Source organism: Selaginella moellendorffii, unplaced genomic scaffold (genome assembly GCF_000143415.4).
Source record: "Selaginella moellendorffii unplaced genomic scaffold, v1.0 SELMOscaffold_51, whole genome shotgun sequence".
Taxonomy (NCBI): domain Eukaryota; kingdom Viridiplantae; phylum Streptophyta; class Lycopodiopsida; order Selaginellales; family Selaginellaceae; genus Selaginella; species Selaginella moellendorffii.
The window spans coordinates 906,685-923,627 of record NW_003314312.1 but is presented as its reverse complement, the minus strand read 5'-3'; the positions used below and the strand labels follow the sequence as shown (position 1 = coordinate 923,627).

General features: G+C 45.5%; 3 protein-coding genes and 1 non-coding gene across 7 annotated transcripts; 3 read left to right on the top strand and 1 right to left on the bottom strand.

Annotated features, from left to right (window-relative positions):
- Positions 1-1,348: 1,348 nt before the first annotated feature.
- On the top strand, positions 1,349-9,155 carry LOC9634836 (proteasome activator subunit 4). 2 transcript variants are annotated; one of them, XM_024686919.1, is made up of 32 exons: positions 1,349-1,821; positions 1,884-1,986; positions 2,053-2,165; positions 2,218-2,340; positions 2,408-2,521; positions 2,577-2,739; positions 2,803-2,907; positions 2,969-3,346; positions 3,392-3,759; positions 3,838-3,949; positions 4,005-4,220; positions 4,273-4,422; positions 4,507-4,583; positions 4,638-4,831; positions 4,900-5,086; positions 5,150-5,229; positions 5,277-5,394; positions 5,465-5,635; positions 5,689-5,857; positions 5,911-5,954; positions 6,008-6,050; positions 6,104-6,225; positions 6,279-6,376; positions 6,433-7,259; positions 7,323-7,529; positions 7,581-7,676; positions 7,731-7,909; positions 7,969-8,050; positions 8,128-8,252; positions 8,344-8,442; positions 8,491-8,644; positions 8,705-9,155. In XM_024686919.1, the coding sequence occupies exons 1-32, from the start codon at positions 1,568-1,570 to the stop codon at positions 8,741-8,743; spliced, it is 5,310 nt and encodes a 1,769-aa protein (XP_024542687.1). In that variant the 5' UTR covers positions 1,349-1,567; the 3' UTR covers positions 8,744-9,155. The 2 variants fall into 2 exon arrangements, with proteins under 2 accessions (XP_024542687.1, XP_024542686.1); XM_024686918.1 differs by having other exon boundaries at positions 4,885-5,086.
- A 1,342-nt stretch (positions 9,156-10,497) lies between these two features.
- LOC112350575 (abscisic acid receptor PYR1-like) lies at positions 10,498-12,392 on the top strand. The gene is made up of 2 exons (XM_024686983.1): positions 10,498-10,777; positions 11,189-12,392. Exons 1-2 carry the CDS (start codon positions 10,727-10,729, stop codon positions 12,104-12,106), a joined length of 969 nt encoding a protein of 322 aa, XP_024542751.1. The 5' UTR covers positions 10,498-10,726; the 3' UTR covers positions 12,107-12,392.
- Positions 12,393-12,849: 457 nt separating this feature from the next.
- Positions 12,850-12,923, top strand: TRNAE-UUC. Its single transcript has one exon. It is a non-coding gene; the product is annotated as a tRNA-Glu (tRNA).
- LOC9634216 (methyltransferase-like protein 7A) lies at positions 12,921-15,316 on the bottom strand. 3 transcript variants are annotated; one of them, XM_024686995.1, is made up of 7 exons: positions 14,845-15,307; positions 14,617-14,753; positions 14,454-14,549; positions 14,171-14,398; positions 14,020-14,116; positions 13,904-13,966; positions 12,921-13,840 (listed from the first exon to the last, which is right to left on the bottom strand). In XM_024686995.1, exons 1-7 carry the CDS (start codon positions 14,867-14,869, stop codon positions 13,638-13,640), a joined length of 849 nt encoding a protein of 282 aa, XP_024542763.1. In that variant the 5' UTR covers positions 14,870-15,307; the 3' UTR covers positions 12,921-13,637. The 3 variants fall into 3 exon arrangements, with proteins under 3 accessions (XP_024542763.1, XP_024542762.1, XP_024542761.1); XM_024686994.1 differs by having other exon boundaries at positions 12,921-13,837; positions 14,617-15,316; XM_024686993.1 differs by having other exon boundaries at positions 14,617-15,309.
- Positions 15,317-16,943: the final 1,627 nt, after the last annotated feature.

Genomic DNA, 16,943 nt, shown 5'->3' with positions numbered 1-16,943 from the left:
ATCTCAACTAAAGTATTCTATAAAAATATGTACCATACAATAGCCAAATATTCTTTATCTATGGTTAAGTAGTCTTTCTTTGCAATGCTGATAAAATAATTACCAGTACTTCAAGTGTAAGACCTACATTAGAAGTATTAATATAAAAGATCAAATTAAAAAAAAAGTTCAGATAGTCAAGAGCTCTATAAATACCCTTTAACATTTCAAATTATTTTGCAATTTGGAAAACTTTGAAAGGCTCTTTTCAAATTTTGGCTAATACATGTTTAAAAATGTTTTAAATATAACTATAGCCACCACACTAAATACAATGGCCAAGGCTAGAATGGCTAGTGCCATGAATTATATCAAATCTCTAAGGTCATGAATGTGGTGTTGACAAAAAGAAGGAGAAAATGGAGGAGAGCCAAGTTGCATGGAAGAGATCTTGCAGTCACAAAAAAAAAAGATTGAGTAGTACCATAAATATCATTACACATCCTTATCACTTGTGAATACCTTACCAGTAGAAATGATATGACCCTCCTTTTTCACTTGCTTTGTAATGGTATTCCATGGTGCCACAGCCAAACCAAAATGCATTGCCTTCTTTAAGAATTGATGCAACCCCAAACCCTAAACCCTAAACACTAGGAGATTTATTAATAGGATCTAGCTATTTTGAGAGATTACTATTTTCCAAAGTTGTGTTTTGGAAGTTTAAATTTAATAAAATGTTTCTTATGCCATGGAAGCACTTGTTTCACATGTCATAAATGATCTTGCTATAAGTGTGGACTTTTTAAAGCTTTCCAATCGATCCATTATATATTCAAATGGCATACAAATAGCATCACTGTGAAATTGTATAAAGTTGTTAGAGTTTAAAAAGCAATCCTTTATCACATTAACAAAATGCTTCCATTAAATCATCAATCTGAGTTAAAAGATATAAATTTGCAGTTATGACATCATTCTGAGGCTGATAGTTGCCCTTAATCCCATCTAGTTGGAATTAAAGTGTAGCTAGCTAACCTAATGGAGTATATGACCTTGTGAACAACTCCCAAACCAAGCATCTTCTTCTCACTCATTAATGAGACCAAATAAGCAAATGTCCCTTTGGTGCTTGGGATCGAAGCACCCAACAATAAGCTCCCCTTCCAGTAGAGAGACTATGCAGCAAAGGCAAAAGATCTTCAATAACCATCGGACGATGACAAGAGGCTCCCTTTATCCTTTCGTGGACCATCCCAAAAGAAAAGGAGCGTGACGCGCGGTATGGCGGGCGGTACGTTTTACACGACGGAGTAAGTTAGAAGATCGTACTGGGTATCTTTATTAGTGCTGTGGTCCCTTTTCTAAACTAAAGTCTCTCTCTTTTCTCTTCCCCGTTTGTGACGGCACCCTTCTTCCATCCCTGGCGCGAGGAAACCCTCGCTCGATGCGATGCGGTGCCCAGAGCTAGATCTCTCCGCCACGGCGCATTGAGTGGGATCGGGCCGCCGGGAATTCGATCCTTCGAGGTAACGAGCTAGAGATTCCGAGCAGTCGAGGACGAGATTGCGCGCATTCTCATCGTAATATGGAAGATCCCACTCCTCTTCCTCCTCCCCCTCCTGCTGCTGATGAGGCCATGGCCAAGGAGTGCCCCGATGATGCTGCGGCGCCGCCGAAGACCAGTCTCTACAATCGCTGGCTCCCTGCGATCGTTGCCGAGAGGATTGGAGAAGAGGAGGGACGATTCCATCAGCTGGCGCTAAAGCTCAAGGAAGAATGGGAACCTGGTAATTCGGCCTCGGCTGTCAGGACTACCAGGTTTATCTATCTCATACAATCGTAAGCTTCTCTCTTTCGTTTTTATTTTTCTTCTTCCCTTACGAGGTGGATTCTTTCTACAGGTTCTTGAAAGCACTGAGCACTGTGGCCGTGGAAGACGTGCAGCTTGTAGCGAATATCGGACTGGAGGTTTTGCTCGAGGGCACCATCAATCTCCAAGCTCAGGTAGCTCTTCGTCTTTGCTTCTCTTTTCTCGTTCATTTATGGTTTATTGTTCGTTTTTTCGGACAGACAAGGTGGGCGATCTGCTTGACAAGGATCTTTAGAAAGTACCGCAAGAAGCTGAGCTTATCGCTGGACTGGCGGCCTTTCTACAAAATATTCGTAAACACGCATTTCAAGAGGTAAGCTTTTTGCCTTTTGTTGTAAGCCTGCGACTTTACTACTGGCTGGCAGGCAGGAGTTTTACAGCGGACTCGGGACTAACTCGGAGCATGCAACCAACTTTGTCGTGCTTCTCAAGTGCTGCCGATACTACTTCTCTGCGGGTTCTGCCACGGAAATCTGGAACGAGTTTAGGTGGGGCGACGCAAATTGCTCTCGCAGTATCTTTTCCTCCTGTTGATGGCTTTTCTTGTCTTTGAAGGCCTTGCTTCGATCATCCTTGTCGCACATCGTGCTTGGAGGCTCTAGGCTTTCTGGGGCTTTTTATTCCACTGAAATCACAGCATTCTTTGTCGGAGCCTTACGTTTTCACAGTGTAAGTCGTCCCGGTTGATACTTTTCGCGCTAAAAATTTTCCGACTAACTACCAGTGACTGGGTGGCCGAGTGCCTCGACCTCTGGCAACGTATTCCTAGCTGTCAGTTTTGGAGCTCACAATGGGGATCCTTGATTGGCCGGTGTATCACGTCGTTGGATATGAACTGGGAACCTTTTATGCCAGTTATATTCTCTCATCTACTGAACTCTTTCCGGGTTAGATCATCTTAATTGAGTTGCAAGTTCTTTTGTTCGTTTTCTAATAGCCAAAGGTTTCAGGTACCTGTTGGACGGTCTAGTGCACATCCCCCAATTAACTGGTCCATCCATAGTTTTCCTCCCGGAATAAACGTGTCGTTATCAAAGACCGCGGCCAAATCAATCGTAAGAACTTCGGTCTTTTTTGACAACTACTTGCTGAATTTATGTTGCCCGTCCTTTGCAGATTTATCTGCTGACTCCCGGAGGCTCAGCGGAGTCTTCTTTCAGGAAGCTGGTTGATTATCTTGAGCCATATTACCACCCGTCAAATGGTGGCCACTGGTCTGACTCCCTCGAACATTTCATGACTTTCCTCGTACGTTGCTTCTCGAAGCGTATGGAGAGAGAGTGTAACACGCAGAAGAAGACGAGACAAGTCTTGGGGGCAGTTGAACGAGCGTCTTTTGTGAAGGAAGTTTTAAGGCTGGTAGAGAGAGGCCAATACAGTAAAAGTGACAGGCTTTCTCACGCTTGCGCTAAAGCAGTGTCAAACTTGGCTTATATTGAACCAGCATTGGCGCTGAACGTTGCGGTTTCTTCTTTCGAAACTGCCATGGTGTCGGTACGTGACAAATTCTATTCTTTCTTCACTGAAAGTTCTTTGCAGATAACGGCAACTCATCAGCTTGAATTAGCGATTAAAACTCTTGCCTTGTGTACCAGGCCCATTCTACTCTTTTATCAAAGAGAGACGGCCTCTAACAAGGAGAACCAGTTAACTGCTGGGCCTGCTGTGCGCTATAGAGATGCGCTTCTCGGTTCTATGTTCAAAACTATACCTGGATTGGATGCAAACGATCCTCTTAAAACTCTTGCCACCATGCAGCTGTATTGCTCCGTGTTATCGAGCGTGAGCAACCTTCAAGATCCTGATCACAACGGTATTTTTCCTATCGACTGGGAAAAGTGGACATTTCAGTTCCTGGACCAGCTATTTTCTCTGCTTCTGAGTCTGGAACCAGGGTCTCAATCTTCGTAAGTATACAGTCCTGCATGGAAGCTTTCTTTTTATAAAGCGAATTCTATGTATCTAAATATTGAATGTCTGCATAGTTTGTCCACAGAAACCAATACCAATGACGGCTTTCTCGTGGAGAGTGGGTCCTATTTCTATCCGCTATTGGCTCTTTTGTTTGGCAAGCTGCCCGAACGTATCTTCAAACTGGTTTGTTTTTGCTACATCTTGAGTATGGTTTATTGCTGACACTAGTTTTATTAAGGTTCTCGTGCGTATAAAAAAGTTCTTAACTGGCAATATCTTACCTGGAGCTGCGGATGAAATGGCAACTTTGTGTTTTGCTGCTGTTGAACGTGATTCTTCTACGGCCATCAGCATGTTATTAGAGCCTATCATGAAGGATTTGCTATCCACGTTGGGTGAAACACCGTCTACAGGATATTGCAAAAACGGAGAAACGTCTGACTTTAGCTCTAAGGTATGCCTGGATTTTTAGAAAAAGAGATTCCTTAAGAGCGACATTGCTTCAGGCGACTCTCTCATCGGCTCTAGAGCAAAGAGCAACGTACCAGCTTAACGTCCTGGCATCTACAATTGCAGCCGGAGATGCAACAATTCTGAATTACAAGACGATCCTCAAGGACCTCATTCAAGTAGCATTCAATGCTCCATCCTGCAAGGTATGCAATAAGCGAGCTTTTTTTTTGTTTCTCTCTCTCTCTCTCTTCTCTCTCTGGGAGACTTCACAAGCGTTTGCAATGAAGGTTAATGATGCTGGAAAACTGTTGCTGAAGTTTCTCATTCGAAGGCTAGTGTGCTATTTTCCTGTCAGCTCTTGGAAGTAAGGTTTCAATTTATTTAATTGCTGAAGAGCTTTAAGAATATGCGTTTCCAGGTTGCCAGCATCTGATGAACTAGATATCTGGATTGGTACAAAAGACAAGAACGAGTTTGACAGTGCTAGGCCATCTTGGCACATTCCTTCCGCCGATGAAATTATGTTCGTGGAGGAGCTGGTTGACTTCCACATGCATGGGGCGCTCTCTAATCTTCAGCGCTTTCCTGAAAAAGGTCTCCAGAAAAATACAGGTGACCTCACTACAGACTCAAACCAGAAACGTTGAGGCTGTTTTACAGTGAAGATATCCTTTATACAGGACAGGAGAAGGACTACCTCCGTGTGACACTTCTACGTGTGGACGCTGTACTCCAAGGTTTGGGATCTTCACTTCCTGACTTTCAGAAGGTTGAGCACAGCTATACCGTCGTTGGATTGTCTGGGGTGCCAATTGGAGACTCCAGTTTGAGAAGTGACATTGCAATGATCCTTCACAAAGCATGCGGGTATTTGTCTTCTTTGTTTTCCATCTTAACTGAAAGCGCTGATTTTCTCTTTTTTCCAAACAGCTACCTTCTAGCAAACAAGGGGGACGAATCCGCGATACTTAAGCCTCTAATCTCTGTCATGAACGCTATAGTCAATTCCGGTGAGATAGAGTTGTTATTGTTCTGGACTAAAGGGTCAACTATTCAGGAGGCGTTGAAAACGGCTACTGGCATCAGGCCCGAAATGATTGGGATGCCGAACGACTGAATTTAACCGAGCCTGCTGCGAATTTCTTAACAAGCAACGATACGAAATGTTTGAGAAGGTTAATCCGTGTCTTTTTTCATCAAACGTCAGCCCCATGTTTTCTTTTCTTTTGTTCTTTTCCATCGCAGACCGTTGTGGTTAGTACACCAGCGTGCATATATTCAACATGTTTGGCGGAGCGCAGAGACAGAATACTATGATTATTACATGAGTCCGACAAATTCCTTGCCTCCAGCTCTTGAATCACTTAGTAACGATCTGGTAAGCATTAGCTTACATCGTTACAAGGCAATAAGATCGTAAGTTATCATTATATGTTTCTTTGGGGACGCTGAAACTCTTCCTTTCGCAGGTATGCAGCCGCTGTCCTTGGACTTCTGATGCACCGATTTTTTTTCTTGCCACAAACAATACTACCACTGCTCGTTACGCACCTTAATAATCCCAACGCCACTGAAGAATCGACACTAGGTGCCTGTGCAATACTAAAAACGAGAACAGTTATACGGTCTATGATGGAGGTGCGCCTAACAAGCATAGTTATTTGCCTTTGTGTTAATGTTTTGTTTTATAGGATTGGTCATGTCTGCCTGCGTTTTTAGCTTCATTTCTCAAGAGGTATGACCAACTGCTTTTCTTTATTTATCACTTTCTTAAACTTCATTTTCTAGCGCTCATCATGATTCCACAAAAGCGCAGAACGCTATTAACAAGGTATATTTCTTTATCAGCCATGGCAAATCATCTGATATAACTCGATCGTAAAGCTTTTCATTGCCTTCAATTGGTATTTTGGTGGGTCTCCTGTCCAAGTAACACCAAATATTGAGGACACAATAATGGATATCAAAAGCTTCGCTACCGGTGCTTCATCATCCGTCCATTGGCGGTAAAACTGCACTGTTTCTTGTAAGGTTTTGACTTGGTTCTTTTAAATGGCAGGTATAATCTCATGGCTCAAGGATTGCTGTTGTTTCTAACACTGGCCCCGTTCTTTGAATCTGGAAAGAAAAATTTGAATTTAGTCAGAAATGGATACGGTAAGTCGATGTTTTTGTAAGCTTCACATTCATGGTCTCGATGTTTTTCCTGACAGAACATTTCCTCGGAAAACTTACTAGTGATTTGCCGACAGTGCGAAGGCTGTCAGTGAGAGCCGTGCTACTACTGTTAGGTGCTGAATCCGACAAGATGCAGGGGCATGAACTAAATGGATCAATCACCATTGGGCAGCAATTGCTAAGTGAGAGCTTTGGCGAACGTGTTGTCGAGCTGCTGGCACTTGACCACCATTACACTGAAGACGATGGCATCCACGTTCCGCAAAGCATGTCCGACGTCGGCCTGGTTTACTTGCTACCGACGTACATGTGCGACTGGCCTTTAACGAGGAGTTGGGAGTCGAAGTCACTGGGAGTTGCATTCTCGAAAGCTTCCGCTAAGCTGTTTGAAGAGCTCACTCGGAAATATGGCCAGATTGTCTTGGACATCTTACGACGGCCGCTGGAAGACGCTGTCTCGACCGTGGATGAACGTGGGAAGCAGTGTGCTGCGGCTGAGATAATCGGGGGTGTGATACGGTCGGAGGCTGCCTGCGTTGAGGCGGCATGGGATGACTGGCTATCAGCTTTGTTGCGTAAGGCCCTCAAGAAAACCACACTGGAATGCGCTCCTGAATGGGTGGCATGCATTCGATACGCGACGAGTGGGAGCCAAGGGTCGGCGCTGCGTTTTAAAGTGCTGGAGTGCCTTGGCAAGTTACTGGGATCGCATGCTTCTTCGAGTCTCGCCGCTAAGCGGTTTAATTTTCTCACCGCGGCACTATTGGAAGTCCAGAGCAAAGACATGCTTAGCGACGAAGTCAGCTTCCAGGTCATGCTTCTCGACGAGATATTGGAGTACACTGGTCACTCAACTGCTCAGGTGAAGCCTTGGTTGATTCAGTTTCTCACTGTGAGCTTTGTGATCGTTGGTTTAAATGCACAGGTCCGGAAGGCGATCGGGACGCTTGCTTGTGTTTTAAGTGCTGGCCTACGAGAGTGTGGTCACGAAGTTCCACTCGATGGCAGCACATCTCTCGGGAGGTTCATTCAGCGGACCGAACCAGAAGCAAGGAAGATCCTGAATGTGCACGAGAACGTTGAAGGTGATGTTTCGAAACGTGACAAAAAGGCTGTCAAGGACATGGAGACGGTAAGTGATATTGATCTTTCGGCTAGCTTCTTTACACCTCTGGTCGTGCAGGTATTTTATTTTCTGTTAGCTTGTATGTACTCAGGACGGTTCAACATTTTGTCAGACCTTGTAGTTGAACTTGTACATCCACTTCTTTTGCTCCAGGTTCGGTATATAGCTTTCTTGCTTTGAGACTAAGAAAAGAGTGTGTTTTATCAGGATACCTCGGAAAAAGACCTGACACACTTAGCACGGTCGGCTCTGCGTTACCTGAAGTGGCAGCTCTTTCCCACCTCGCACCTTGCCGAACTTGCGTCGCGATTACTCAAAGCTGCGAGTGAGGATAACTGGCGCGTTCGAGTTGCCTCCATTTCGTTCCTTCAGCCATTTATGTACAGGTCTGTTGTTTTTGTATGAGCATGGTACTACTATCTAATGTCGTCTTATTTGTGTACAGACATTCATTCTTATTGAATCATAGCCTTTGGCAGTTGCTTTGGAACAAAGTGACCGAATCTCTATGTGACCCTCAGCTGGAGGTAGGAGTTTTCATCCATTTTTCTCTTTAAAAAAAAAGAGAGGAAGACTTACATGTTTGTTGTCCTTTATCGATCAGGTGAGAGAGATGTCGTCGACGGCTGCAGCGGGCATGATGAGAGGCGCAGAGAGCAGCGTGGTGCAAAGCTTTCGCGAGCAGGCACTGGCGACAACACGCTCAATCTTAAAATCCGGGAAGCCAAAGTAAGCCACCCAGTGTGTCCAACTTGTTCCTTGTTTGTAGCGGGTGATTGATTTCAAGACCTCTCACTTGCTCGTGTGCCTTGCTTCCCAGCTCGCACAGGCTTCCGGATGGGCTTGCAGTTCCCGTGGTGCACGGCGCAGTGCTTGCTCTCACAGCATGCATTCTCTCCGTTCCTTACGATATACCCAGGTACTCGTCACAAGAAACTCTGACCCGTTGTGATCTTTACCGTATCAGCTGGCTGCCCGAGATGGTGACGACAATAACATACTTCAGCCATTACCCGTGGCCGATACGAGCGACCGTAACCAAGGCGATTGGCGAGTTCCGTCGTACGCACTCGGATACTTGGGAGATTCAGAAGGAACAGTTCACGGAAGAGCAGCTCGAGGTAGTGTGTTTTACTTTTCTTTTGTTGCTTTGATTCTTCCTCATCTCGTTTGCCTGGCAGCTGCTATTAAATTCAGGCACAGCCACTTACTTCGCTTAAAAAAAGCCCCACTTGTACACAGCAGACACACACATTATATTCATTCATACACAGAGGATAGGGATATTATCACCGTGATTATCGTCTCGATACTTCTAAACGAATCTACACAACATAGAGCTTATATGTACGGTATCCGGCGAGGGGCCAGCTGGTACGGAGCTGGCGTGGCGCTGACATCACAGATTTAAATTTTTTTACCTCTTTTTTGACAACTCCAGGAATGATTCTTGTGCAATTTGAAAGAGTTTGGGACCAGTTGTTGGGGATGCATTTCACCTGGTGCTCTGCCCCCACTTGGTGTATATATATTACAGTGAAAAGCAGCCATTGGTTGGAAGGATGCTGGTCATGGGGATCATTTTGCTAGAGCTGTGTAGTGAGTAAACAATGGCCCAACTTGGAGTATATATATTACAGTGAAAAGCAGCCATTGGTTGCAAGGATGCTGGTCCATGGGGATCATTTTGCTAGAGCTGTTTAGTGAGTAAACAATGGCCCAACTTGGAGTATATATATTACAGTGAAAAGCAGCCATTGGTTGGTCATGGGGATCATTTTGCTAGAGCTGTTTAGTGACTAAACAATGGCCCAACTTGCTGGGGATTGTTTCTAGAATGGGGCCTTTTTCGCTTTTGCTCTGATACAATGCTTAGTGTTCATTGAATTGGTAAGGATTGGAGAAATATTCTTGGAGGGCGGATGCGGGCTCCCTTGATTATTTTGTGTGGCAAGCGAATTGTAAACTCGGGGGCAATGAACTATTCTTCCCACTTGTTGCCTGCGGCTTTTCATTGTAAATTGGGTCTTAGGCTCTTATGCTATGTATACATGTATGCTCTTCTCTGAATGGCTATTGTGACACATGAGACTGGTGGATGCAACAGTGCAAACATGAAACTGATGGATGCAAGGCAAATTGATCTCGACTCCAAGCTTTATTTATGTTTGACAATGCTATCCACTTGATTGTGGTGGTGCAAGCGATGAGATGCAATGCACCGTCACTGCAGGCCCAACACTAGACCACAAAACCAGTTCTATTTGCCTGATTTGATTCCAGATCCAGGGATTTGGGTGGGGGCGTGACGAGAAGAAGAAAGATGGTACTTAGTTGGAACAGTGTGACCGATCAAGCTAGTGAAAACGTATGAAGTTTTTCTTGGGGTTTTGTGTGCGGGGCAACTTGGCAAGTTGGAGCTGCCAATGCAGTTTTCACGTGGAAGATTTGGGCATTGAAAAGCTGATATTTTCCCGTTCGTCTTCGTCGCAGTCGTCGTCTCCGTCACGAAAACATATTACTTCTTTATCAAAATGTGGTGCCTGTGGTGGGGAGGATTGATGGATTCTTTGCTGGAGCTTAATTATAAAAGGTCCCCCCGCCACCCTGCAATTTGGCTACTTGGGCATCCTCCTCGGTGACAAACGACAACTCGTTACTGCGACCGCCAGCCAATCCTCCAGTCCAATTCCTCTCTTTTACTTTTACGACGCGAAGCCCACAGGATGGATCCATTCCCGCGACTTGATCATCCACAAACTTCGCTCTCTCCCAAATTGCCAAGTGGGGGCGAGCGCAAGTTGGACAGCGATCGATCAAATCGGAATATTCGCGGCCCGCGGTGAATATTCCCGACGGCCCTGCAGTTAGATCCTGGAGCCCGCCGTACGCGTGCGATTTTGTGACCGCATTTGGGCCCCTCACTTCACACCAAAAGACTCTCTCTCTCTCTCCACGAGAGAGAGGGAGAGAGAGAGAGAGAGAGAGAGAGAGAGGAAAGCTCCTTAAATTTCCTCTGTGTGTGTGAGTTCCCTCAGAGCTCGCGGTAGCTATCAAAAAGGACTACCTTCCTTGACAACCCACTCACGCAAAGAAGATCAAGAAAGCTGGGCTGGTTTTGTTTCTTGGATTGGATTCTATCCGAGCTGGAGGGTGTGGGCGATCCGAGCTAGCGCGAGCGATTTCTCGCAACGACAAACGCAATGGTGGCCCTGATGATGATCGATTCATTGGGAGAAATCTCCCCCAACAAGGTAAAGAACACCAATCTCCACTTCTTATCTTAGAGCGAGGATCGAAGGAAGAACTTTCCTTGCCTGGGATTTTCCAGAGTGATTGGATTCTTCCTCCTTGACGACGCTGGTGCTGCCTCTGACTCAAGGAGAGCCGCCTCCGAGATCTAAGCTCCCACTCGAGCTTCTGGCTTTAGAAACTCCGCGCAAGTCAACCATGCTCTTCCTTGCTTTTTTTTATCCTTCTCTTTTTCCTTCTTGGTCGGTTCGAGCAATGCATATCCGCGCGAGAAAGCGGAGAGAGAGGGAGTGTGTGTGAGATAAAAGGAGAACAAGGAAAAAGAGAAGAAGGTCCGCGCGGGTGTGTGATTGTGAGTAGTGGGTTTTGCTCCCCCATCGCTAATCGCTCGTGGGTTCTTGTCCGATTACCAGACCCGCGCTGGGATGGTGGTGGAGCAGCGGATCATCCGTCTCGAGGACGTGGTATCTCTGGACGATCACTCCAAGCCCAGCAAAGCCGAGAGAGCCGGAGGCGGAGGATCGGACAACACCACCACTGCCGCCACAATCACCACCGGCAAAGAGCTGGACGATATGCTCACGCCCCAGCAGCGATTGCAGCTGGACGAATCGCGGTGGCGCCTCCACAGCGCGCTCTCGGCCGCGCAGCCCCACCAGTGCGCCAATCTCTTGCTCCAGCGGATCGATGCGCCCGTCAGCGCTGTGTGGCCGATGCTCCGCCGCTTCGACACGCCCCAGGCCTACAAGCGCTTCGTCAAGGCGTGCGTCATCGCCAGCGGCGATGGCAGCAGCGTGGGCAGCCTCCGCAACATCACGCTCATCTCGGGCCTCCCCGCTAGCTGCAGTACCGAGAGGCTGGAGATCCTGGACGACGAGCACCACATCGTCAGCTTCCGCGTCGTGGGTGGCGAGCACCGCCTCCGGAACTACGCCTCCGTCACAAGCTTGCACGAGTTTGAGGTGAGCGATGGTGGCGCTGGATCCATTTCCATGCCCATCGCCACCGGTGGCGGCAGCGCAGGTTTGAGGTGTTCTTCCGGGGATCACGGAAGAACAGCTCCGGCAACTTTGGCTCCCACCAGGAAGGTGGTGACGGTGGTGATGGAATCCTATGTGGTGGATGTTCCAGAGGGGAACACCAGGGAGGATACTCGCGTTTTCACCGACACGGTGGTGCGGTGCAACTTGCAGTCGCTGGCCAAGATCTGCCAGGCGAATTTCAGGCAGGAGCAGCGCCGCTGCCAGCAGCAGCAGCAGCAGCAGCCGGAGATGGCGTCCTGCAAGAAGAAGGATTCGGCGCAGGACAGTGGATTGATCTTGATGAGGTGATACATAGACGCGCGCGCGAGGTTTATACTTTTCTCTTTGGATTTTTTTTCCGCGATCGCACAGCACAACTCGACCGATCGCACCTTCGTTCGTTTGAAGCAAAGGTTTGATTCGCTTGGATCGTTGGAATGGCCCAGTGTGAGAGGCTGGAAAAATGTGAAGAAATCTCCTTTTTTATCATTTTTTTATTCCCTTGGTGTACATAGAGGTCTTTGTGGGAGGATAAGATCGTCAATCAATCAATACAACATTACAACACTCTCTCAAGCGAGAGATGCGATCGAAATTTTTTTGGCAAGCCAAAAAGGAAAAAAATAAGGAAAGAAAGACCGTTTTTGTCATTTGAGATCATTAGTATTCCTTTTTTTTTTTTTGTCTTGCAAATTGCAGCTTTTGCAGTGTACCTAGAGGCAGTATAGGTCGAGAGTACACCTTACAAAGTATATTTTGTAGAAGTGAGGATCAATCAATCAATCAATCAATCAATCAATCAACCGCCACCCTAATACGAAGCTGTAAGAAACGCGTTAGGGTTCTTCAAGTTGCTCCCTTTGTGGATGAGAAGGAGACACACCACCAAACTCAAGATCTCACAACCTCCAGATTCCTGAGCAAAAGCAAAAGCGTCCCCAACTGTAGATATGTTACACTTTCTCATGTAACGAGTAACAAGCTAGTCAAGGGAAAATTTACACATTGTCCATGGATATGAAAAGCACTGGCCAGAAGAGGCTTCTTGCAATTCCATTGTCGTCTAGTCCGGTCAGGATACCTGGCTTTCACCCAGGCGACCCGGGTTCAAATCCCGGCAATGGAAAAAACATCCCCTTTTATTAATTTTTGTGTGAAAACTTCTAGGTGGCGGATCTATAGTTACGTGGAACTAAAAGGTGGCGACTATGGTGGTAGTAATTTAGTTACGTGGAGGACGAACATTAGGCAGTGGTGGTGGAGCATGTCTTGGAAATGGTGGGAACCTGAAGGGAAATGGAAATGGAGGAAACCATGGGAACGGGAATGGAGGGAATTTTGGTGGTGGCTTTGGGCCGTGAGCAGCGCCCGGGCCCGAGGCTGGACGAGGAGGATGTGGGCGAACGATCGGACCCGGGCATTCGCAGTCGAGAGCTCTTCGCGGCCCAAAGCAACCGGCAGGTGAAAAGATCCCGCAGCAAGGATGCGAGCGCGCGCACAAAACTCTGGAGCGCGCCTCTGTGCAAACAAACAAGGATGCTGATAGAAGCACGACGCACGAGAGAAGGAATCCAAAAGCATTAGCCATTTGTGCTCGCTCGCTCTTTTCCCTCCTCGAGTTTAATCTCGCTCGCTCGCTCGCTCGCTCACTCTATGATCTCTCACTCGCTCGCTCGCTCTCTCTAAAACTCGCGGTGGCCGCGAGCTTAAATGCGAAGGACGATGTAAGTAGGTGGATGGAGACTTTACCTCGAAATTGTTTTCCTGGCACGCCGCTCTGAGCTGCAGCTCTTTGAATGGTCGTGATTCCATTTTTCCACCGAGGATCAAATTTTTGTTGTTACAACCGTGAAGATTGCGCGGTCCCTATGACATGCGGCGAGATCAGGAAGGCGCTGCTGATGTTGATTCGGTCCGCCGCGACGCTCGCGAAGCTGGCGGACTGGATGCCGGAGAGAGTGTCACGGGTGAGGTGGCAGCCATCGGCGACGAACTGTTGGACGGGGTCGAGAACGTTTTGCCAGAATCTCACGCTGCTTCCTTCTGGATTGATTCACGCGAGAGACTGAGATCAGGAGCGCAAGGAGAGTTTCCAGTAGCCAGTACCTTGAGCCGCAACGTGCTCCAGGAAGTAGAACGTAGCTCCGGGCTTGAGGACTCGCTTCACTTCTACATTAATTCAAGGAGTGTTAAACGGAAGATCGAGAGAGAAAAAACTCAACCTTGGAGAGTTGAATTTAGATCCTTCACCGAGCACAGCACCAGAGTTGAGATGACCGAATCTACGGTCGAAGTGGCGAGGGGTATTTGCTCTCCAACCTGGAAAGAAAAAGAGTAGAAACTCATGAACTTGTGAACTTTGTCGCAACTCACGGCATGGATAAACTTGAACTGGGAATTCGATAGCCCGGCATCGGCTGCAGCAGCTCGAGCGTACTTCTCCATTTTTTCGTTGGGATCGATCCCAATGACACTCATGCCGCTCCCTGATCTCGCGTAATACTTGAGATTTGGACCCGTGCCGACACCGAGCTCCAAAACAGTGGTGGCAGCCGATCTTTGTCTCAGGCTCTCGAACAGTTTCTCTTTGTACTTCGCCGCCTAGAAGGATTTCATGGAAGAAAAGATTTTCATCGAGAGTTTGCAAGTCGTTCACCTCAGCCTCGTAAGCCACCATTCCACATTTTATGCTTTGTGCGTAGAACTCCTCGTACCAGTCAGGTCTTTTCGGATGGACTGCTCTCAGCGTTTGCTGCGTAAGAGAAGAGCAAGAAAGAAGAACAAGGAAAAGTTGCGAAGAAAAGGATAACTGTTACTACTAGATAGCCATCGTCAAGGCCACCTGCATGTAGTCCAGCCTCACTCGTTGCTAGCGATGTTCCCAGGATTGATGCAAGCACTTGCCTCCTCCCACATCCGCACCAGCAATCACAGTTGCTGCTGCCCTCCAGATCTCCTGAAGACCCACTTTGAGGAGCTGTGCAATCCATGGTGCTGTGCAAACCCAGCACGCAAAGCCGTCGTCTCGTGAGTGCCAGGAACCTCACCATGGCCTTGTGCTTGAACCCGCATTTGCTTCCATCTTGTGGCCGCCTCCAGGCCGACGGAGGCTTGAAATCCACCACTGTGCTCATGGCCTTGACGTCGATGGTCCTTGAATCCTTACTCGTGTTCCTATGCGAGCGCAGAAAACCTACACGCTCTCCTCTCTTTCAAACTATGACTAAATAATGGTATCTTTAAGATCATCGCTTTGAGGTTTGTGGAGAGAATGCCCAGAGAATGGAGGGGATGAAGCGGCAGTGGTCGCATGGAGACTCGTGGGCTGCTGCCAAATTCTTGAGTTCCATCGCTACTTTGGCTGCAATCTGCAAGGCGTTAGGAAGATCTGGGGATTGATGATTTATCATGGAGAACACATCGATTAAATACGGTAGTGCTTGGAAGGTGTTCGGTGTCCTGGAACGCTCTCATGCTTAGGCTTGTAGACAATGGGGAAGACGACCTTGTATTAGAGCTCTTTGCACACAGAATGAAGGCAGTCCAACACATTTGAGATGTTTGTCAAGCCACTAGTTTGACATGTGGATCATAAATGATCTTTACCATGCCACACACAAAGCCCTCTAGCATTTTATATATCATCTGTTGAAAGGCCAATTGTTAACTTTTATGAACTTGAGTTTGAAAGGATACATGAAATTTTAATTCAGATGAATGTATTATTAAATTGTAAATAGCTAAAGAGAACAATTTAAAAGATAATTTACAAAAGTTCAAATATAAAAAGAAAGGACCCATATGCCCTATTTTTTAATTAATTAAAATTTTTAGGATATTTGGGGTTAAGTGTTCTTAAATTTAAATAATACTAGCTAGATAATCTCCTGGAAAGTCCTTGGAAGTCTCACAAAAGATAGAGAGATATTAATATCAGGTTTCGGTTGGTATTACAAGTGTCTTCTCCAAGATCTTGAGTTGGAATAGTTATTTGAATATATAAATACTCTAAATCTCTTATAGATTTTTAAATGTTATTGTTCTAAAACTGTGTACATGATTAAGTATAGAACTAGCACAAGGTATATCGTTCTAGCATGATATAAATATAATTTTAAGTTAATAATAAGGTTACTTTCATAACCTAATAATATACATAAACGGTGATTAACTTATTTATAAGTTTTTTTTTTAAAATTACTAATCTCTCATTATATTTACATCTTAATTTCCTGCCAAAACTTGTTTTCATACTAAAAATTTATCCATTATTACATTAAAACATAAAAGGTGATTAACTTATTTATGTGTAAGTAATTTCTTTTTGAAAATTACTAATCTCTCATTATATTTCCATTTTAATTTCCTACTAAAACTTCTTTTCATACTAAAAATTTATCCATTATTACATTAAAATATATGGTTTAAAAACAATCTGTTTTTCCTTTAAGAGCAATTGTATATACCCTAAAGCATTCCAATCCACATTGAGAATCTACCAATTCTCCAAGAAATTCAATAAAGAAGCCTCACAATTCTCCTTTGGCCTTATTGCCAAAGGAGCTAATCAATGAGCACCTATAAGAAGCCAAAAAGGCGAGAAGGGCTAAAAGAGTTTATCAATAAGCACTTACAAACAACCAAAAGTAAGAAATTTCCATCACCCTTGCTTGCCATATATTTGTAACCTAGTCAATCCCTAGTATAGTGCTAGTGAAAAGGAAAAATTAAAGGGTGTGTAAGCTTTTGAATTTAGATTTCCTAGCCCAATACTATTCAACCTAAAGACATTTAACCCTAAGTATCTTAAAACCCTTAATTAATTGAAAAAAAGGGTATACTCTTATTCATAGGCACTTTCCCTTTATATTTGAACCCTGTGAATCATCTTTTAAGTAATTCTTTTTAGTTTTTTATAATCTATTATTCTTCTTTGCAAATTTACACCTTCGTGAATGGAAGCTAAAAGCCGTGGCTTTCCTGAGAGCTCTGCTCTCTTGACACCCTACCCCTCAAGTTGAGCCCAACAAAAGACAAACTAGACTTACTAAATATCAATTGCAACATATGACGTGATTCTTTTATCCAACTAACAAATTCGAACTTAAGATTGTTCTAAAACAAAATATAAGCTCTTCAATTTGGA